Source organism: Musa acuminata, chromosome BXJ3-1 (genome assembly GCF_036884655.1).
Source record: "Musa acuminata AAA Group cultivar baxijiao chromosome BXJ3-1, Cavendish_Baxijiao_AAA, whole genome shotgun sequence".
NCBI lineage: Eukaryota > Viridiplantae > Streptophyta > Magnoliopsida > Zingiberales > Musaceae > Musa > Musa acuminata.
Genome location: NC_088349.1, coordinates 8,839,407 through 8,861,853, shown reverse-complemented (window position 1 = coordinate 8,861,853; position 22,447 = coordinate 8,839,407). Strand labels below are relative to the sequence as shown.

Genomic DNA, 22,447 nt, shown 5'->3' with positions numbered 1-22,447 from the left:
GTGTCCGGGCCTGCAATGCCAATCACGGCCCACTTACGGATTCCCAGGGAAGAGATCTTCCTCATGAAAGAAAGAATTCATATTAATATGACAAAGCATTTTATTAATTTCACAAAGAATAATATATCGAGCATCAAAATTGCACCAGTGGTTCTATTTCACAGCATCCAAGCATCGACAAAAAATTAGAACAAAAATAGGATTACAACAGCGATGTAGAAGTATAAGAAGCCATCCGATATTAGCTAAGCTGCTGCCTTATCTCATTTTGGCCTTTCTCGGAATCCTTCGGAGTATATATTTTGTTGGAGAACTAAATGGTGGGGCTACCAAGGGGGACTCACAGATGGTCTGATCCTTGCAGGCATCCGTGAAGGGTGGTCGAAGTTGGTGATTACTGGATGTTGGAAGTTGGGATTTGGAGTGATTGACATCTTGTTCATAGAAAACTCGAGCTCGTCCCTGTTGTCGAGGTCCAGATCATCATGGGTGTTATTCTCGGGGAAATCTGGGGTGTCGAGGTCGTCAAACTCATCCTCGCCTTCGCTGTTGCAGTTGCTGTAAGTTGTCTTTACCATGGACCAGAACTCAAAATTCGGCCGCATAAATCTTTGGGAAAAAAGAAAGTGATGGCTTAGAGTCCAAAAATGAAAGCAGCAAATATAGCATGTGTGTATATATATAAATATAATAAACAATATTTATAATCTCACCAAAGAATTTAAAAGGATCTTACTAAAGAAGAATTTAAAAGCTGTGGATTTCACATGCTTGTGCTGATAGAATCTAAAATTCAAAACAGAAGCATGAAACCATGCTTGCGAATGATTCTAAAAATATATTTTGCTACAAGATAATGAGATTAAGAAAACTCCCAAACAAGTTATGGTGTCAGTAATGTGGACAAACCTGTCGGAATCTTTTAGTAGATATGGATCAAATGGAAAGAACATGTCCAACCGCTCGATCCCTCCAAAAGCCTTGGAGAATTCAGACTCAAGTGAGTTGTCATCAAGGTAAGGTATTGATATCTTGAATAACCGACCAGCCTTTGCCTGTCTCAGGAACTCTTGCACAATCGAAGGCAAACAGACCTGCATCATGTGGTCAAAGATATCAGAACATATCCAGTTGACAGATGAACGTCACAGAAATTAGCAACCATTTGTCATTTAACTTCTCTAGATAATCATTCAAAGCAAAAAGGTATTAACAATGCAGATAAACCATGAGTCCGCTTCGATGTGAGTCTCATTTCTGAAATATCAGGGATTCTTATTGTTGTGAACATGGAGACAAGTAGAGATTTATCAATCCATCACATGGAACCCCCAAAAAAAATTCCGATAACATAAAACATACATGGTGTCTTGCATTGATTCACAACTCCAAGAGGATCGATCCCATATTTCTAGCTCATCAAGGGCTCTAGAGGGCCCAGCAAAGATTTTAACCCTTCGTTTATACACATCCCACGTATGCACATTTGACACTTGAGCTCAAGGCATCATATTTGAGGGGTTATGAAAGAGGATGCTATTGTTCTCTGAGAAAGACTCTTGTATTAGGTTTTACCAAACCATTCTTGCACCCTACTCCATAGCACTGAAGCTCCTCCTCTGACTTCACCAATAGTTGCACAACGAAAGTTCTGACTTCTGAGTATTGTTCTACATGATTCTTTTGTCCTCCCACTTTTTCTTTTTTTGTTACCTTTATTGAGTTCACCTCTCAGCAGATTCCATGCTGTCAGAAACTTGGGATGTGAATGAACATCCACATTAATGACTTCTTTCCTACGTCCTGAAGATTACCTAAATTGCAGACATGCCCAAAATTGCAGTCTAATTATTGTTTTATATACTCTGTGTGTGTGTGTGTGTCCAAACTAAGTGATGCCCATAATATCCCTTTAGACAATTAAATATTTTAGGAATTAAAGCTTTTACCAAATATTCCAACCACAGTCGGGCTTAACCATTAACTTCCTAACAGCAAAAAGACATAAATTTCCACACACCTTGAGAGGATCCAAATTGGGGTGACACAAGATTGAAACCAAAGGCATATGGAAAAGCAGCTGCCTGAGGTGAGAGACATCCAAGATTGCTCTCATGCGAAAGCAGAGAATGTACATCACAGCCTACAAGAAAAAAAAAATAAAAAATTAAATTGAGAAAGAAAAAAAGCTTACATGAGTGGGAACTAAAAGGTAACAAGGCACTAATCATACATCATGATAAAATTATATCGTCGAGACTACATGTTTTGAATAACATAGCCTCGCAGTTCAACTAACAGCCAGATCTTAGATAAGGATTTTATGCTAATTCAAGATGATAAAATTCTCCATAACTGCAGTCCCATAAAGAAATCTCATTTGATTAATATAGCATTTAAGTTGAGATAGGCTACAAAGTTGTCAACTGGGTTTGCATACTGTGAAGGAAGAGGTACAGATATCAAGACAGACACTACAATCGAGGGATTCCATCTTTAACAGAGTTAAGATATTCTCTCCATCTCTGAATGGGTCATGTAAGAATTGGAGGAATCTGAAAGACTGCTCTTGAGCACAAATCAAGACTTTTCAGAAGCCACAAGCACACTAGTTGTCCAAAAATGAATATAGTCAGAAAAAAAATGCTAATGGTCCAACACGCCTCCCTACTTCTCTAGCTTCCACTAGCTCTTATCTTTTTGTTTATTCTTGTAATATACAATGTGGAAAACTACACTTTTGCTCCAAGAAGAGAAAAAAACAACATCAAGCAGTTACTTCAATAGACATACAATATATGACATCCTGGTTAGGTGTACGAATAAAAGATGATCAGCACATAATCTCATATCATATTCTCATTATGCAACATAAGAACATGGCATGCTGAAGACCTTCAAATCAGGAAAATTAAAAAAATTACCTGGCATCCAGAATAAAAGATTCGGTGAGCTTGAGGATTGATCTTTTTTTCCTGACTATCTTGGTATTGGCAATACTCAAAACACCAATCCACTAATCTGAACCAGGATATAAAATGTTGACCAGATAAGTTAGTGAAATATAGAGAAAAAATAGACAAAATGAACAAAGAGATATTCTCAAACCTCTTAAGTATGCTTGCAACAAGGGAAGATGAAATAAACTTTGCCCGAGCAAGATAACTTGCAAGATATGAAACAGCCTTCATTCTACATTAACGAAACCCCCAAAGAAATCAGATAACACTCTTTATCAGACAATAACATTGAAAAGGTCTGGTAAAAAAAAAACGTTTTAGTTTCTAGCAAAGCAACAGATTATTAACCTAGCTATTGCAACATAAGCATAACCAGAAGAACATGCTAACTACAGAATGGTATATGTGATATCCAGCATTGGGTCACTAAAACCACAAAAACCAGCTTTTCAGACCAACAGAAATAAATGTCTAACTCCAAGCTATTACATAAAAAGGTGCTATTATGTATGCTTTGCTGCTTTATGGTTATTATAAAATTCAGTTGAAGCCAGAAACTCAAGTACTTTTTTTTTTTTCACTTTTCAATGTCTAGTAAAAAATATCAACTAAGTATTGTAATTTCGTACCGGTCCCCGACTGAACTGACATGTATTGGTTGGTTTCGGTGTGCTGACTCATGGGACACCGGTATGTACCAAAGACTCTAGAAGAAAAGGAGGAAGGAAAAGGTGGCTGTGGAGGAAGAGAGAGGAAGAGGAAGGAGTAAAAGTAGGAAGGAAGAGACAAGGAGATAGACGAAAGAGGAAGAGAGAGGAAAAGAAAGAAGATGAGGCAATAGAGGAAGAGGGAGGAAAAGGAAGAAGAGGAAGAGAAAGAAGAGGTGGCGGCAGAAGAAGAGAAGGAAAAAGAAGAGATATTGGAAAAAGGAGAGAAAAGGAGAAGGAAGCATACAACAAGGTCAGTGGTGGAGGAAGAGGAGGAAACAGGATGAAAAGGATAGGTAGCAGTGGCGGACAACAACAAGAAGAGGAGAGGTGAGAAGTGGCAGACGACACGAAGATGTTCCACAGTGAAGAGGCCTCGAGATAGCAAGCCCTAATTTCAATCTTTTTACTTTGTATTTTAAATTAAAACAGACTGGGTCCATGTACTGATTCATGCTTACCAATCCATGCCAGCCCAAACGAGGAGTTCCATGATATCAACTATTATCAAATTAGAAAAAATAAACAGCAGTAACTAGTGAATCACATGTAACATTTAATAACATGTTCAGTTTGAAATTCCCAAATTACCTGGAATCTGGGTCCTCATGTTTTGAAACAAAAATATCTGTGAGCAGAACAGCAAATTTCAGTCCACAAATGTCAGGATCCAGTGAGCAGGCATAGAACATCAGGAACTGCATAAAGAAAAGGGAAGTTTAACTCATTTATAGAACACCAAAACATAGACCAGTAACAATATTGTATATGCATAAAAGAAAAGAAAAAAAAACTACCTGAGCAAATTTTGACTTGTGAAGTTTTAGCACGGCTATTCGAAAGATCTCTGAGAGTGTTTCAAACACCTATACCAAAATAAGACCAAAAAATAAGGTTGCAAAATATTTTCTGTGAAGTGATTGAAGGCAGTAAATTGACTTAGTTCGTCAAAGATTAGCTGAAGTTACTCTATTTGATAACATGTAGAACAGATAAGTCAATTCACTTACAACAGCAGCTTCTGATTTGAGCAGTTATTTTTCTTTATTAGGTGGTCAATAAAGCCTACTCATGTTAAACTAGATGATAAAGTGATCTGTTTAATATCACTAAGAAATATCATTACTTTTGGCAAATGATACAATTTCTATGGATAAATGTCATCTAGGATTTCTCAAATGAACTTATTTTATGTATCATAAGGCGGTATACTAAAGGGAAAAAAATAAAATATTATTTGCAAGTAAAATCACAGTCATTAATACAAAAAGGATATTGCACGAAATAAAACATGAAATCACCAACAAACAGTTATGCTTTAAATGCTGAACGGATCATACAGTCACTATATTATCTAAGTAGTCTAATAGCCAACATATATTAACATTGGTTCTAGACAATGCTAGTATTTACAAATACTCTTCGTGTGTCTATTTCCTAATTCCTATCAAACATGTTTAGTTGCAGTCACTCTTTTGATCTTTCTTTTTTATTGCCAAAAAAATGGATGTTGAAAATTCAAGTACCCGCTGCCAATATATTTAAGGAAAATGTTGTTTTCTTTCCCTTTAAAATTTTTATCACATATCAAACATGCATGTTTAAATGGTAAACATCATATTGAAAATTTCACCAACTCTGTGTTCATACAGACATTTTTAGGCCTTGAAAATCTTCAAAAAACAATATATATTTTCCTGTAGGGACTCACATTTAATAAATGGCCACTATCTGCGCGCAATTTAAGGTGTTCACATACTATCACCATCAAACCATCCAATTTATCAGCATAAGCATTGCCCTTTAGAACCCCATTCTCCATAGGAAGCTGAAAATTTGAGAGACATTTCCCCATTATAAGTATGTAGAAAGTATTAACAGATTTCAACTGGAACATTATATCCCACAATCCACTCTTCTTGTTAACCTTTGTGCCAGCTTTAGCAACATTATCCATATCATCATCCCAATCTTCAAGTTCCATTTCAAATATGCCCTTGTTATGTTCTTCCTGAAGAATGTCCTCCCAAGTTATATTTACCTGAAACACTAAAAGACTGAGCATTAAAGGCCATTCATTTAACTGTAAATCACAATCTCATGCAGAAACCAACAGGACCAAAACTCACATCCAAATCTGCGAGCAAATCCACCACCTTCGCCAATAATGTACTTCCAAGGAATTCTCCAACTTCATCATTCTCCAGCCCAAGCATGCATTCCACAAATAATACAATCACCTGCATATGTTAGAGACTTGATGAATCTTTATCCAAGATTTATTGTAGGTAGAAACAAATTCCACATCAGCTTAAAGAAACCAGCAGTACAGGAGCATGATAAAACCTAACCTCTGTGCAAAATCATGTGTCTAGGCTTATCATGGAAAAAATGTAACAGAAAGTTGATGCTTTTTAAAGCTAAAATATTGATAACTTATATTACATACATAAAATGAACTCCCTGCTATTTTCAACCATAACATGATAGATCCATCCTCTATAGATACAGTGAGGTGTCTTCCTCAAAGTAGATAGATAAGCATACTTATAGATACTTGGATTTCCTGATCCCCTAGTTATCAAGCTTCCAACTGCAACTAGAAATATCAACTGATAATTGTATGCTGAAGTATGAGACAATTTCAGAACTTGCAAAGGCGCAATAGAGAGTAAAGTGAATTGAAAAGGAAAAAACAGATGTGCCAAAAGTCGATGACCAAGGAATCTGTAGATTTCAAAGAACTTTCCATAAAGATCAAAAGATGATGAGAAACTTGGTAAGTGCAATGATAAAGGATGGCCAAGTGCACAAGATTCCCATCAATGTAAAGTTAGGAAAGCGTCAAGGCACACAACATGCTCCAAGCGGAGGTTGTTTCCTCGACTCAATCTTTCATCACCTAAATTGCAAATTAACAAGCTCAACTTGACACCAATGCCAATCCTCTAGTAATCCAAATACGAAAATTGTTTCCTTAAAAACTAATGTTCCAATCTTCTTACTCAAAATAGATTTTTCTGAAAAGTTGATCCCTAATCAACTTGAATTCATGTTCTCCATTCCTTTTGGCCAAAACTAATCAGATGTTCAGGTTTGAATTTCTGCTGCAACAACAGCCATCATTGATCATTCATATTATTGTACTCAACACAGCTGACACCATCACTAGCATATCACACTAATGCCACCATCATCATACACTGCTATAGGTTGCCTTTATCAACATTACCCAGTTGTTGCTCCCAGCTCCAGTTGTCAATGATGACGTTGCTGCCATAGGCCCCATCATCAGCATTGCCACCATCACTATCGTGACAAAGTTTCCATCGTCATTCTCCATATTACCACCCTTGTCATTGCTGGCGCTCCCACTCTATTGGTCTTGTTGGTGCTGGCACTGTCAGTCATCATCACCACACAAGGATTATCACTGCCACTGCCATCATCACCATTGCCATGGCTACTACAATCAGTTGCTAGTGACGGAAAAGTAAAGGTTGGCTGTTCTTTGGCTTGCAGATGATAAATAGAAGGGAAAATAGAGTTGGATTTCAATCTAAGAAGCAACACATATTTTCATACTTTCGGTACTCAAATCAATGGAAGGATCAAGATGATAATCAAAATTTGCTTTCGGAAGTAAACATAACACGAGTGTATTCACAACTAGCTCAGCATGATTCTAGACTTCTGCTGGATGGAATGTCGATGACAAGACAATAGATATCCATCCAATTCTTATCCATAAGCAGCAAAAGAACGTTAACAAATACTCATATATAATGAATTTTGCATCTACAAGATAAAGTCTGGATCGCTGGATTAAACTGGGGATAGAAAACAAAACTTGACAACATATAACATAAGATAGCCTATAGGCACCATATGCAAAAGTGGTTTTTAACAACAGTCCAAAGAATGCAGAAAAAAACATGGTTATATTGATATGTCAATCTGCAGATCACAATAAACTTGTCGAGTTACTGAGCATCATTCTTTGTCTAGTTTTAGAAGGTAAAGTTGAGGATTGAACAATCAAAGGTCTAAAAACTTACATCTTTGGGATCTGTGTATCTTGGCATTCTTTTGTCAATTACATTCCTCAGCTTCGTTGGAGCAAGAGGTATTATAACAGTAATATAATGCAATGCCATGTGAAGCTCATTATGAATTTCTTTCTTTCTTGTGAGCCATCGTGATTGACTAATGGACTCCCTTAGTCTTCGGGGTGGTAGAAAGTTAACCACAAGCATATGTAAACAGGCATCAAGAAACTTGTCAGGTACAGCAGCCTGGCAACAATAGAGGAAAAGAATCACATAAGTAAACCATGTCCGATAGAGCTTATAGTAAAATATTCTTCACCCTATGAAGACTCATACCAAAGTAGTAATTAATTCCAACAAAGCATTCCTGGCGTCCACCCCATAGTTCCATAGGCACAAACCAAAAATCTGACAAACATATCACAAATAATTGAGTTACAAGCTAATGCGCACGCAGACAGAAAGCCATAACTGAATTCTCCTAGGACATACATTGCTCAACAGAGAACCGTGATACATAATGTCTATCTTGGAGACAGCTCCTGATAGCGCCTTCAGCACTGTCTGGAGAATCAAATGGAAAAAAGGATGTCAAATATCTCAAACTTTTGGGATGGATCTCTGAGTTTATATATGTAAAATCACCAACCGCCAGTAAAGCTTCCTCGTCAGGGCCCATTCTCTTGCCTGGATCAACAATGCTAAGTAGGTAGTCATACTGGTCTCTATCACTCTGAGCAACCAAAACTGGAGCCTGGAGGAAGATAACCATGTTAATCACGGTCTAGGCACCACGAGAAAGCATAATAGCGGACACGGTACAGATAGCACGGTACAAATAGAACTTCTCCCATGGAATCCACAAAACTACTAACATGTGCTCATTATATTGAACATCACCAAAGTGGCATCGTCTTGAATAAACGTCTAACACAAGGAATAATAAAAAAAGAAGCATCTTAGAGTGGATTCGCTAGGAGGTACAGTGTTTGGAGTGTTAAATCTTCATCGAGTAGAAGCTCTTTGAATTAAAACAAAAACAGGGGATCAACATTCATCGCCTTTCTTACTGTGGCCATTTGAAGAAACAGATAATGGGTTCATTTAGAGAACCTCACAAGTTTCTCGTGAGAAAAAGCATCGGATAGAAAGGCGATGAAGATTATTTGAGTTGCTTACCATCCGAACGCCATCAAGAACATGTATAACGGAAGCAAAAGCCTCCGAATCGCTGAGGTATCCGTCCTCAGCCTCGCAAATTAGCAGGTCGTTGCTCGCCAACTCCACCCCCATCGTCGCACAACCGGGTTCCGCGAAGCCCTTTCGTCCGGCAGCAAGAACTGAGCCAAGAAGCCACAAAACCTCGCGATCATGAATTCTGTTCTAAATTCACGAAAAAATCTAAACTACGAACTAAATTGACGTAAAGAAAAAGAACGATTACTAATCAAATCGAATCATAAACTTCAAACGAAGAAGAGATGGTTTACGGCGAATGCGTGGCGACGGCCGCCCAGATCAACAGAAATTGCTTCCTCAGCTGATCGAACTCGTCGGGGCGCGGAGCAGAGGAAGAGGCTATCGCGACTTCGAAGCGCGAGGAGAGATGGAGGCGGGGAAGAATTAGGGTTCTTTGGGTCTCCCCCGCGCGGTCGCTCGACTCTTAAAAGCAGTTGGAATTTGCACGTGCTGCGGCTTCTCCCTCCGGACTCCTGACACATCGTTAAAGCTTCCGCTAATTTATAGTGTGCGGATAAGAGACGGGTCGGATTGGAATTCCAACCACATTTTCTTATTATATTAATTATTTTCGTTATAAATTGTGAGTCCTTTTTTTTTCTCCGAATAAAAAATAATAATAATAATAAACTTTACTAATTAGAACAAAAATACACGCAGCCGTTCTCATCGCAGCAAACGAAAAAGAAAATTAAATTACTAAGATTAGCCTTCCTTCTAAAAATAATAATAATAATAATAATAATAATAATAATACGAGTAAAAGAGGACAACCAATTAGTATCAACAATTATATATATATATATATATATATTAATAAATTTGTATATTTCGAATCAAAATTAAAATTATTCGTATGCCATAAATTTAGAGTCAATTTCAATATATATTCATGCAGATAACTCCCAACACCTCAAAATAACAACCAATCAACTCGTAGTAAAAGATATCCCATATTATTCTTAAACCAATTAATTCATGTCTTTCCCATTTAACATGGAGAGAAACTTTCTCACCCGTAGGATGGAGTGGCTATTTGTCTCTATGCAAATTGATTGACTATTTTGACCCAAATAGGCACTAATTTAGATAAAAAAATTTAATATGATTAATAACCACTTAAAATAGTCTGATAATTATGTAATAGATATACTTAGAAACAAGTGAAGGTTTAAAGACCATATCCATCAAATTTATCAATTTATTACTGTACTAAACCCACTTATGAAGGTCATCAAATATCACTAGAATATCGATAATTATATGTTGTATGTATTAGAATGAATATCGCCTGATGTATGTATATATATATATATATATATATATATATATATATATATATGTGTGTGTGTGTTTAATAAAAAATAATAATATTTATTTGAATGAATATCCATCATTTGATCTGTGTACGAAAGAATAAATCTTTACCCACTAAATTAATCATGGGCAAAGTATATATTAGAACGGAACCACTTAAGTTAGATGGTCTATTAGTGCTATCTTAATCTTTATTTGTTGTGTGTCTTAACTTTAATGTGCTGGTTCATTATTAGAAAAAATAAAAATATTCTTAATTTGATTAGCATTTCAATCTTGAAGCTTCTTTGGTTGATTATATGCTGAGAGGTCTAATCATATCATGCATAGAAATTAGGGTAATTTTCGTAATTCTTGTGATGCTTTAAATTCCGATTATTGTAAATTCTTCTCATCAACTTTCACCACTGTCTAAAGAGATTCAAAACGATCATGATCTTCAAAAATCGTGTGATGGGATGGATGATGATCGAACGCGCTATGCTTCCCCAGCTACGAAGCGTTGACGACCTCTTCGAATGCGAGGCAGGGGTCAACGGAGGAGAGGTCTGACGTTGTGCAGGTCAACGGGCAGGGGTGCTATATATGGGAGAAGGCGAAGCTACGTCAACAGAGGTTGGGCGTGGGAGGCGGTCACGGTTGAGAACTTGGGACGGAGTGGGGAGGTAGTTAACGGTAGTTAAGCAACTCCACACGCTCGAGGATGGAGAACAGCTATAAATCCCACCTCCCGACGGCGATGGAACCAATCAAGAAGCACAGTGATCTGAGATCGAACGCGGAAAGAGATGAGGCTAGTCTTGCTTTACCTTTGCATCATTTGCCATGGGATGGCGACGGTGGACGGAGCGAGGACCAACGTGAGCGGAGGAAAGCCCAAGAGCTCCGGTACCTTCAATGTGAAGGAGTATGGTGCCAGGGGCAACGGCCGGAGCGACGACACCAAGGTCCCACCTCCTCTGCCCCCCATCTGTTTGTGGTTTTGTCTCTTGCGGTAACAAAAAGATTACATCTTTATAGGATTTATCTCTGGTTTTACTATTGATTTGCAACGAATTAATGACTAGAAGGGAGTTTGTTTTTATGGTGCAAGGCCGAAAGGATTAACATAGGAATGTTTTCTCATGAGCTATGAGCTAAAGATGCACATGATTCTGTACTTGCATGCCTCCATTTCACCCACCGGCTCATCATGCTCTGCGATGCCTGATGCAGGCGTTCCTGGCAGCTTGGGACGCAGCTTGCAAATCATCTGGGCAGGTCAAGATTTTGATCCCTAGCGGTACCTACTTCCTCAACCCTATTGAATTCAATGGCCCCTGCCGAGATGTGCAGAGTTTGAAGTTCCAAATGCAGGCAAGTTCTTACTAAACCCGAAGGTCATTCGAAAGAAAGAAACTGAGATTTAGAAGCCTGAGTGCTTCAAAAATTCGAGCTTTTAGAATCATCACTAGTTTCATACCAGACTTGGGATCACTCTGGTTTGTTCTAAATGGTATTCCAACCATAAGATCAGCTACTGGTGATGATCAATGCATGATAACTTTTATTTTTTTTTACAAAGAACACAAATTGCAGTATGCTATTGAGTTATTCAAGCTGATTGTCGAGGACATTTCGGGACGTGTAAACACAGGGCACGCTGAGGGCGACTACGGACTTGCGCAAATATGGAAACGGTAAGGGGTGGGTGGAGTTTCGACATGTCGATGGACTGACTGTGACCGGCGGAGGGACCTTCGATGGTCAAGGAGCTGTGTCTTGGCCCTTCAACAAGTGCCCCAAAGATAAGAACTGCAAAGTCCTGCCGACGGTAATCTTATGGAAACTTATTATTCTGTGAGCAAGCAAAATGCTTAGTATATGGATTGTTTTGTGGCCAATGCTTTAGGGTTGTGTGGGCACACACCAACACCACATGTCTCTCCATGCATTGAACTTTTGCCTTTTTGTTCTCTTTTTCTCTTGCAATACCAGCAGATGTTTGACCTAACAATGCCTTCTGCTTATGATGTGTGCAGTCCGTGAAGTTCGTGAACACAAAAGATACGGTGGTGAGAGGTATAACATCACTCAATAGCAAGTTTTTCCACATGGCACTGCTAGGCTGCCATAACTTCAAGGGCAGTGGCATCACCATCAGTGCCCCGGGCACCAGCCCCAACACTGATGGCATTCACCTGGAGGGCAGCACGGGTGTGACCATATCGAGCTCGAAGGTTGCGACAGGTGATGATTGCATCTCGATCGGTCAGGGCAACAGTCTAGTGACAATCTCCGGCATCACTTGCGGTCCTGGCCATGGTATCAGGTCAGCCATTTTTATATATCGAGCTTATCGTTCCTTTTTTTTTTTTTATGTATATTTCTTTTTTATTGATGATGGTGGCAATGACGACAGTATTGGAAGCTTGGGGAGGTACAATGATGAAGAAGATGTGAAGAATGTTATCATAAAGGATAGCACCTTTCAAGGGACGACGAATGGAGTACGGATCAAGACATGGGCCAATTCACCTGCCATTACTAAGGTTCAAAACATGACCTTTGACAACCTTGTGATGAAGAATGTCGACTATCCCATCGTCATAGACCAGACATACTGCCCCTTTGCCAAGTGTGACAATTCGGTGAGTAATTAAACTATCTCAATTCCATCTTGATCCTAATTCATTTTTTGACATCATAACTCGAACTTAAATTCATGGTGAAACATGTTTATCACCCAACTCTTTCCTGCATGCATTTGTCCAGAGAGCATCTCGCGTAAAGCTCAGTGATATCCACTTCAAGAACATTCGAGGAACGACAAAGAGGCCAGAGGCAGTGATACTCAGATGCAGCAAAGGGACACCGTGCCAGAAGCTCAGCCTCCACAACATCAACCTTAAAAATATCGGTTCTGGAGGCACGCTTTCCACTTGTCTCAATGCCAAGGCAGAGTATAGTGGCAGTATCTTTCCCCCACCATGCCAGTAATGCTGGCACAGAGATAACATGTAGTATCAATAATCACTAGGTGCAAAGGTGTACCTGCACCCATCTCGCTCAACACAGAATAAGGTTGGGCTTTTGTAATGCGGTGAATTTGTGAGGGTCACAAAATCTAGTAATGATTTGTGATGATTAATGTACCCGTAAGGGATGTCGGGAAGTGGTGGATCTCATTGAAGTCGCCCTTCTTCTGTAGTATTTTACCAAAATGTGACAGTTATTTGGAATGGAATTCTATTCTTGTTTTCACAATTAATTTTATTGAGCTGTTGCAGTTGTTCTTATGTCCAACCCTTTGCAGTATTGTAATTTTTGTGATCTTGTAAAGCATTTTATAATGGACATATTTACATTGTTTGAAAATTTTCTACATTATAAAAGAAGTTTTGCAAAAATATTTCGGTGTTCTTTGCATTCTTCTGGTTCTTATGATATTGTGAAGCATTATATAATGACATGTCAAAATCATTTCAATTTTTTTTGCATTATAAAAAAAGTCTTGCAAATCTACGTTCTTTGCACTATTGTGATTGTTATGATGTTTTGAAGTATTTTATAATGACATGTTGGCATCGTTTCACATTTTCTACATTGTAATAGAAGTCTTCCAAAAATAATCATATGTTCTTTGCATTAATGTGATTCTTGTGATGCTGTAAAGTATTTTATGGTGAGTTGTTGAAATTGTTTCCAAATTTTCTACATTCTAATAAAAGTCTTGTCAAAATATTTACATGTTCTTTGCATTATTGTGATGACTGGCTGGCAAAAAGAGATGAACAATATAAAATTTTTCTACATTGTAATAAAAGTATTCTAAAAATATTCCTATGTTTTTTGCATCATTGTGACTCTTATGATTTTGAAAAATATTTTATAATGACAAGTTGAAATTGTTCCAAAAATTTCTACATTCTAATAAAATTCTTGTAAAAATATTTTCTATGTACTCTGTATTATTGTGATTATTGTGATCTCGTAAAATATTTTACAATGACATGTGGGATCATTTCAAAATTTTCTATATCGTAATAAAGACTCGCCAAAACTTTTCCATGTTCTTTGCATTTTTGTGATGAGTGGCCGGAAAAAAGAAATGAACAATATAAGATTACACAGTAAAGTAAGTCTTGCAAAAATATTCCCAATGTTCTTTGCTTTATTGGGGCCTATGATTTTGTAAAATAATATTTTATAACGACATATTGAAATTGTTTCAAAATTTTCTATATTCTAATAAAATTCTTGGAGAAATATTTTCTATGTTCTTTGTATTATTGTATTTTTTGTGATCTTGCAAAATAATTTTTTTATAATGACATGTGAGATCATTTCCAAATTTTCTATATCATAATAAATACTTGCCAAAATATTTCTATGTCCTCTGCATTATTGCGATGCGTGGGTGGCAAAATGAAATGAACAAGATAAATAGTAATAGAAGGCATCCAAAAATATTCCTATGTTCATTCTTCGCATTATAGTGACCCATATGATTTCGTTAAATATTCTATAATTGCATGTTGAAATTGTTTCCTAATTTTGTGCATTGTAATAAAATTCTTCCAAAAATATTTCTATGTTTCTTTGTATTATTGTGATGAGTGGCTGGCAATATATATATATATATATATATATATATATATATATATATATATATATATATATATATATATATATATATAGAATTATGGTGACTCTTTGTGATTTTGTAAAATATTTTATAATGACATGTTGTAATTGTTTCCTAATTTTGTAGATTCTAATAAAATTCTTGCAAAATTATATTTATGTTTTTTATTATTGTGACGAATGGTTGGCTAAAAGGGGAAATAAAGAACATATTAAAAATAGGTCCCACCGAGATTTGAACTCGGGTTACTGGATTCAGAGTCCAATGTCCTAACCACTAGACCATGGGACCGCCGTTGTTATGTCGTTATCTTTTACCTTAGTGAAGGATATCCGACGTAGGTAGAATTCGCCTCGCCCAAGCGCCTCGGTAATGTCCCAGGCGGCGCGCTTCAAACAGGCGCCGCCTGGGCGCTCGCCCGAGCCCAATCCCAGGCGCTGGGCGCTTCGGGCGAGCGCCTGGGTAAACCAAGTGATCGAACCAGGATTTTAGGTCTGGTTCGATCCTGGTTCGGTTGTTAGTTGGTTCAATCGAACCAACTAAATCGATATAATCCTTACCCATTCCTAACCCGCTGCCGCTCCCGATCTCACTGCTCGTCGCTCCTGCTCCCGTTGCCGCTGCTCGCGCCTCCCGCGAGCCTTCCCGTTGCTCGTGACTCCCACGAGTCCTCCCGCTGCTCGCACCTCCCGTGAGCCTTTCCGCTGCTCGCGACTCTCGCGAGCTCTCCCGCAAGCCTTCCCGCTACTCGCGACGCCCGCGAGCCCTCCCGCTGCTCGCGCCTCCCGCGAGCCTTCCCGCTCCCTTTCCCTTTTCCGCTGCTCGCCGCTTCCTCGTTTCTCCGTCAGGCTCAGTATACCGTACGTAGAACACCGCCACCCGCCAAAGGACTCCAAGTTTGAGTTGGCGATTTCAATGGCGACGTTCACCGATTGGTGCTCTTCGACGGGCTCTCTTCGCTTGCCTCCCGCACCTCCACGCACCCTCTGACGGTGGCCACATCGAGATCATCCTCGGCCGCAGAACAAATCACACCTTCTTGTCGGCGAAATCGTTGCTCTTCCTATTTAGTCTCGTCAAAGTGCTTCGACTTGGCCTCGTAGATTTGGAGTCTCCTCGAAGCATGCGTAGGAAAGCTTGCCGTGCTTATATACATCAGGACTCGAATAGTTCGATTAGCTTTGTCGCGGGAGCTCCGGCACTCGTCGGAGCAACCAACAACGGAGAAGAATTAGCCATCGATAGATCAATAGTCACAGAAGAGCAATGTGATTTCACGGTGCATAGACGGCCCAGAGAATTCCATTCCAAAACCATGTGGGGGGAAAGAGACATGCCAAATAAAATAGCAGCTGATTCATCTTGACATTTTGCACACCTCATAGCATACCATAAATCCATATACGGGGCTATATAAGCACTCTGTTAACAATCTTGGAGGCATAACATGTCTTTGTTACCTGCAAAAAAAATATATCGGTTGTAGATCAAGATGTCCCGAGTACAATATCAAGTGACCCTACTGCATCAGCAATCTTCACTTCCAAGACTTGGAGCAAGAAGTCTTCCTTAATACCCCTCTGCAGCCAATTCAAACTTCAGGTGCAGAGTTGATCAAGATGATTGTATGTGTTTTCACTAGAATGAGGCATCCAGAAAGACATTTGTATGGTTGTTTGATGGAACAAAAATGTGTGGGATGAGGCAATCGATTCTGGTCGACTTCTGAACTCCAAACCAAGAACAACTCATTTTTGCGGTTGCGGTTTCCCAATCGAGTGCAAGTACACAGAGACAGAAACAACCCTGAAAGCAAACAATCAGTTAATTTCGATTCATATTACTATGAGTGGACACAGGTTTCGGTCCTCAACAGACAGCTTGAACACGATGGTAGAACCAAGTTGCCTTTAATGTTTTTGGATCACATCGATTTACATAAATCATGATAACAAATATAGAGAATTTCTTAAAGAGTAAGATGCGACTTCGATACTTACGTGGACCCGAGAAAGAAGGCGAGCGATAGATGGAAGCCAAAAAGAAACACTGATACAACCGCTGTTAGAAGCATTGCCACTGAAGTTGAATACACCTGTACATAGTGGGCAACTCAATAGTCAGGATGAACAACATATCTAACTTTTAAGAACATCGGTACAATTTGCTAATTGGTGTTCAGCTTTCACTAGTCACTACATCTGGTGGATGCTTTAGATTTTAAAATATTGGATACTGTTTACCTATTTAAAATGCAATTCAAATTGATAGATCATTCAGGGTCTATAACCTCTTGCATTGATGACACTGTTTTCACTTGTTCACCTTAATGATTAATCCCAATAGGGTGATGAAGCCAGATCACCTCTATCAGTCAAAAAATTAAGTATAATATGCTTTAAGCTAATGTTCTTCAGAAAAATTTCACTCAAAGAAACCTAAATTTTCTGTACTTGGCAATTTTTTTTCTCACAACAAGATACATCACCAATGAAAGATTAGAGAATAGAGAAGTCCGAGATTATGCTTTGGATCACTAGCAACTGACCGACATCATATTAAAACACTCATTTTGTTAAAATGTGTAGGGCTTTCTCCTGCAGATAATGCCAATTGTAGTCTTATGTGATGAAGTGGATGCCACTTAGTATGGGAGGTAAAACTGGTCCACCAATTTATTTGATAGATGACAAGCTCATGAATCAATTGTGTGAAAAGAGTGTGTATCGTGCAAGTGTAAATCACTACAAGCCCAAAGCATTTAATTTTTTATTCATTACAGAAAGAAAGGTCCAGGTGTTGTTACCTTCACGATGTTATCAGCATATTTCATCACCATCGAAACAGCAATACCACTGTAAAGAAAGCATCAAAATTCAAAGGAGTGCAAGAAAGAGATAATATCGAACTATACTTGGAGCATATCATACCTGAGTGCATGATTAAGAACCATGCAGACTGTGATAAAGGAATATCCATGAAAGAAACCTCTGTATTAAAAATAAGTTCCATCAAGTCCAAGACGATGGGTCTAGTTTTGGGAGATCAATAGTGGGATCCAAGAAAGGAATTAGACATAAATGCTTCTAAATTTTACTTGTTCATGACTTCATCATAGTCCTGAATGCAGATTGCAACTAGATTAAAAATCATTCCAAAGACGTACAACCAGAAGTTCTGCACATTAATATTTCTCGAAGGACGCTTCTTGATAATAGCCTGCAATTTGATAGAGAGAGAAACATTATTACTCATCATAAAATAATAATGGCTCTCAGATATTGACAGGACACATCTTTTGTGATGTAGCAGAAACAAAAAAAGCAGGGAAGCAGAAACATATTCTTGGTTTATCACACACATAGAAGGTACCTCTGTGTACACCCCAGCAAAGCCACTTAAAAGTGCCATGACCTGGAAAGCACATTTCATAAGTTGAGTCAAATCAGAAAGTTAAGTCTTCATTACGGAAACCAAATTAGACATAGTTTGGTCAGGTTCGAGACTCACAATAGCCATTACCCAACCTTGAAATGGAGTTTGAAGAACACGATCAGAACTGCATGAATGATAGAATTGAAAATACAAATCAAGAAACATAAAATTATCAAGAAAAACATGATGACAGAATGGAATAATTAAAGGTAAAAAAATCAAAACTATATAATATATATCAATAAGGCGAAATAGACTGTGATTCGGCAAGTTTATTATGCTTACGTAGAGTTTAGTTGTGCTGTCGTGCATCCTGCACATAAGAGAATAAAAGCTGCCCACTGAATTTCACTTAACCTGTAACAAAGAATCAAGAGTGACCAAAGTTAGCAAACACTGAGCTTCTGTTACATGAAAATGTCTGGCTGGGGAGTTGGGGAGGAATAGAATAGTGGTATTCATGTCACCCATTAGCCACCCAAAATGGAGGTCCCAACTAAAATTGGGTATGCAACAGTCTCTGCTCAAACCCCAAAGATTATAATCTCACAGGATAATGTGGAAATACAATATTTCCAGGTATTGGCTTTGTGAACTAAGATATCTCAAAGCATTGGCCTAGGTGAAATTAGAACATCTCAAGCCTTCTGCAATGCTAAGAAATAGCTGATAAAGTAAAAATGGGATAACATAACATAGTGGTTCACCAAGTTTTTCCTATCCACAGAGATGTTCCCCATCTGTAAACTCTGGGAATACACATTTAGCAACTATGCAGAAAGAAGATAAGTATCATTAAACTTTAAACAAAAACAAATGAATGCAGAATGGAAGATACATGGAGAATTAACTTCAACATATCCGTGGCAGATGTCAAGCATAACCAGTTTCCTAGAGTCTAGCTAAAAAGAATTACACTAAAGTTTCCCTTCTAAAAGTGAAACCTTCATACTAATGTAAAATTAAATAAAAGAGAAAAAATGCTACTTGGTGTAGATGGAATAGAACGAGCATTCATCATAGCAGTTTTCTCATGACAAAAAACCAAAATTTATATAATCTGTTATATTTTAAGCTTCTAATACTTTAAGGAACTTGAAGTGTATGTATACAACAATAATTATCTGACTAAGACATTTCAAGGAAACTAGTAACTAGTAAGATATTTGAGTTCTAAATATTGAGAATGACAATGTAATGAAGTCTCCATCAGAAAACAGGGTTGTTTATGAAGAACCATTCTCAAAAGATCTCTATTAAGGAATTAGCAATAACCACTCCAAGGGGGATATACCAGTAAATGCATCAGATAAAAGCAAACTAAACTAACATAAAAAGAACTTCCGTAGAGGAAATAAGATCAGCAAAGGCAAAAAAAAGATGCAATCATAAATAATGATGAGCAACATCTGCAAACATACTAAATGGTTTTACACTAGGTTCCAAAAACTCATCAACGCAAATCATTCAACAGATGTTTAAACAGTTAAGTTTCTGCTAAACAAAGTTCTTACTTCTTCTTTAGAATGATGCGATACAATACACCAGTGCTGATGATATTCAGGTTCTTCAATATCTGGTACGCAGGGGCATCCACATATGCGAAGATGTAATACTGGTTTCAACACAATATTACTCACACATTATGTTCTATAAGCAGAATAATATATAATGAGAAACTAAGAATTTCTGTACCTGTAGTAAATTCTTAATAAGGTAGAGTATTGCAGGGATAGGATAAACATTAACTTCTTCAAAAGATGTACTTAACCTAATATCATAAGATCAATAGAGCAATTAGTTGATGTACAGAGCATATGATCAAGACAATTATATCTGAAGAATGTATAAAATGTTAAAATTCTGACCAACATATCAATATAAATATGTCTCAGATTAAAAAACAGCTTTATAATAATACATTTGTGTTTAACTGTTGTTTAAATTACAAAAGTATGATATAAACCATATTTTGTGGTTGAGCATATGATCAAAGAAATTTTTTTTTTTTTCTTTTGCAAAGGGTAATGGCGAAGGTGGGATATGATCAAAAGAAACTTGCTATTGCTAAATACATCTTAATTACAATGACAACCACATAAATGAATAGACCAATTATAGCTTGGATATCAGATGAAACTTCAAAGCACTTCCAAGTGTTTCATGCGATTATTTTACATGAAATGTGCGGGTTAGTGTAACAGTGTTCAATTAAAACATGCTTGGACAGATGCTGAGTCACCTCTATACCCTCAAAGACAGCTCTTAATGCTGCTAATTACTGCAAATAGTGTAACATGAGAATAAACAAGATACGGAGTTCTGTTCATAGCATAAGATAGCCTTGTGATGTTCCTGAATGGTAAAATGGAATAACCCACAGATATATCATCAAAGCACATGTTCTCTGGATCCTTTCTCATTATGGGGGTCAATATAAATGATTTAGGGGTGTAAAATATAGAAATAGCAGCAATCACATCCTGATGTTCAGATGGCAGATGCAAGTTTGTACAGGGGTACAATCAGTCAATAAAAGCAGGTCAATCTTGAAATGGAATAAGACTTCCTACAAACCTTTTTAACAACAACTAAAATATTCATCCCTAAATAAGAAAGATAATCGCTGTTCCTGTGGAGTAACACCATAAACAGGACGTAATAGTAGACCAAAGCTTACGTATTATCCGCTGTAACACCATGACTTTTCCATATTCTAACCAGTGCTGCAAGTGACAGTGTGCATTTTAAAGCCTCCACCTAGCAAGTTAAAAAGTAAGGTATATATGATGACACAGGAGCTGCCAGTTCTTTCTCATTGTATGAAATGAATATCCAACCAAGATGTGCACTTAGAACTGATTGCAGCAAATGGACACTAACCGAGAAGTTGGCTGTTGTTACACTGTAATCATATTTCCCAGCTCTTTTGGACCACACAATGAGTATTGCTTGTGAGCTTGTAAGTAATGTCAAAGCGATAGTGACGACCGACCTTAAAATACAGATAATGTGGAGGAAGATGTTTTTACTACAAACCAGAGCATGTAATCTCAAACATTTTCTGAAGAATTGTTACTTGAGCTTCCAATTGGATTTGTTGGTCGAGCTAACTCCGGAGCCAGGCACGCTATCAGCAGCACCTATAATATAATACCATTTACAATGGTCAGCAGAAGGAATTCATTCACCGCTAAATCAGGATATTAGCCTGAACATGACAGAAGTGTACCAACAGAAAAAGGCTTCCCATGTTGATTCTCCACATCAGTTTGCGATTTCTCACCATAATTTTCCTGTAAATTCCAAACTATTTATCCTGTTGCATTCAAGAGAAAGAAGAAGCAATAGTGGACTAACTACAGACATCGACTAGAGGAATTTCAGATAGAGAAGCAAATTTAGCCGATAAAAGAGAGAGAAATTCTCAAAACGCAAGCAGCCACCAAACCCTTTTAGATCTCCGGTCAAAGGATAAATATAGGGAAAATGCAAGCAGATATCCCGAACGGCAATGAAGGAAAGACCTAGGAAAGGGGTTACTGCATTCTTGGAGTAGTTCCTTCCAGAGAAGACATCTAATTCCGCGAACAGATCCAGAATCTCACAGAAGAGGGTCTCAGGAACCCTTCTTTCGTAAGCTTTCGTATGGTTCCGAGGAGATCCAGCGAAATCGATGCCAGATTCGCATCCGAAACCCGATCGGAGAAGCACGCGAGAGTTACCTGATCCTTGATTCTTCTGTACTCCATCGTCCAGCCACAAAGGGCGGGGGAGAGCGCCAAGGCGAAGGGTCGGATCGCTTCGTACCGCTCTCACTGATCTCTCTCTCTCTCTCTCTCTCTCACTCCCACTCGCTCACCCCAATCACCGACGCCAGCTTCGTCGATGTGCGACGATGAAGAACGGAAGAACGAATTCGGGATCCTCTCCAACTCGTCCCGATCTCTCATCACTACCCTCCATTCCTCCGAGCGCCGCATTGAGATTGTTGATGAAAATGGATGAACGCTTAATAAAATGACAGCTTAAAAGGAGTCAGTTTTGATGAAATAAAAAAAAGACCGAATCAAAGTTATAAGAACAGTTTTTATATGTAAGATAAAACCACAC

The 22,447-nt window shown here is 38.0% G+C and overlaps 3 protein-coding genes and 1 non-coding gene across 4 annotated transcripts; 1 reads left to right on the top strand and 3 right to left on the bottom strand.

Annotated features, from left to right (window-relative positions):
- Window positions 1-76: 76 nt before the first annotated feature.
- On the bottom strand, window positions 77-9,417 carry LOC135629728 (uncharacterized). Its single transcript, XM_065137589.1, has 16 exons — window positions 9,207-9,417; window positions 8,896-9,056; window positions 8,366-8,470; window positions 8,209-8,280; window positions 8,053-8,124; window positions 7,726-7,962; window positions 5,797-5,907; window positions 5,595-5,708; window positions 5,379-5,495; window positions 4,465-4,533; window positions 4,259-4,365; window positions 3,109-3,192; window positions 2,925-3,021; window positions 2,021-2,143; window positions 910-1,094; window positions 77-609 (listed from the first exon to the last, which is right to left on the bottom strand). The coding sequence occupies exons 2-16, from the start codon at window positions 9,007-9,009 to the stop codon at window positions 327-329; spliced, it is 1,890 nt and encodes a 629-aa protein (XP_064993661.1). The 5' UTR covers window positions 9,010-9,056; window positions 9,207-9,417; the 3' UTR covers window positions 77-326.
- A 1,431-nt stretch (window positions 9,418-10,848) lies between these two features.
- LOC135628537 (exopolygalacturonase-like) lies at window positions 10,849-13,456 on the top strand. The gene is made up of 6 exons (XM_065135263.1): window positions 10,849-11,219; window positions 11,488-11,628; window positions 11,909-12,085; window positions 12,294-12,583; window positions 12,674-12,902; window positions 13,027-13,456. The coding sequence occupies exons 1-6, from the start codon at window positions 11,061-11,063 to the stop codon at window positions 13,249-13,251; spliced, it is 1,221 nt and encodes a 406-aa protein (XP_064991335.1). The 5' UTR covers window positions 10,849-11,060; the 3' UTR covers window positions 13,252-13,456.
- A 1,662-nt stretch (window positions 13,457-15,118) lies between these two features.
- Window positions 15,119-15,190, bottom strand: TRNAQ-CUG (transfer RNA glutamine (anticodon CUG)). The gene has a single exon. It is a non-coding gene; the product is annotated as a tRNA-Gln (tRNA).
- Window positions 15,191-16,233: 1,043 nt separating this feature from the next.
- On the bottom strand, window positions 16,234-22,235 carry LOC135628276 (CMP-sialic acid transporter 2-like). The gene is made up of 15 exons (XM_065134882.1): window positions 22,060-22,235; window positions 21,567-21,630; window positions 21,414-21,477; window positions 21,218-21,329; window positions 21,015-21,094; window positions 20,030-20,105; window positions 19,849-19,949; window positions 18,620-18,691; window positions 18,410-18,458; window positions 18,272-18,313; window positions 17,997-18,118; window positions 17,830-17,889; window positions 17,706-17,754; window positions 16,900-16,994; window positions 16,234-16,705 (listed from the first exon to the last, which is right to left on the bottom strand). The coding sequence occupies exons 1-15, from the start codon at window positions 22,084-22,086 to the stop codon at window positions 16,648-16,650; spliced, it is 1,071 nt and encodes a 356-aa protein (XP_064990954.1). The 5' UTR covers window positions 22,087-22,235; the 3' UTR covers window positions 16,234-16,647.
- Between the last annotated feature and the right edge of the window lie 212 nt (window positions 22,236-22,447).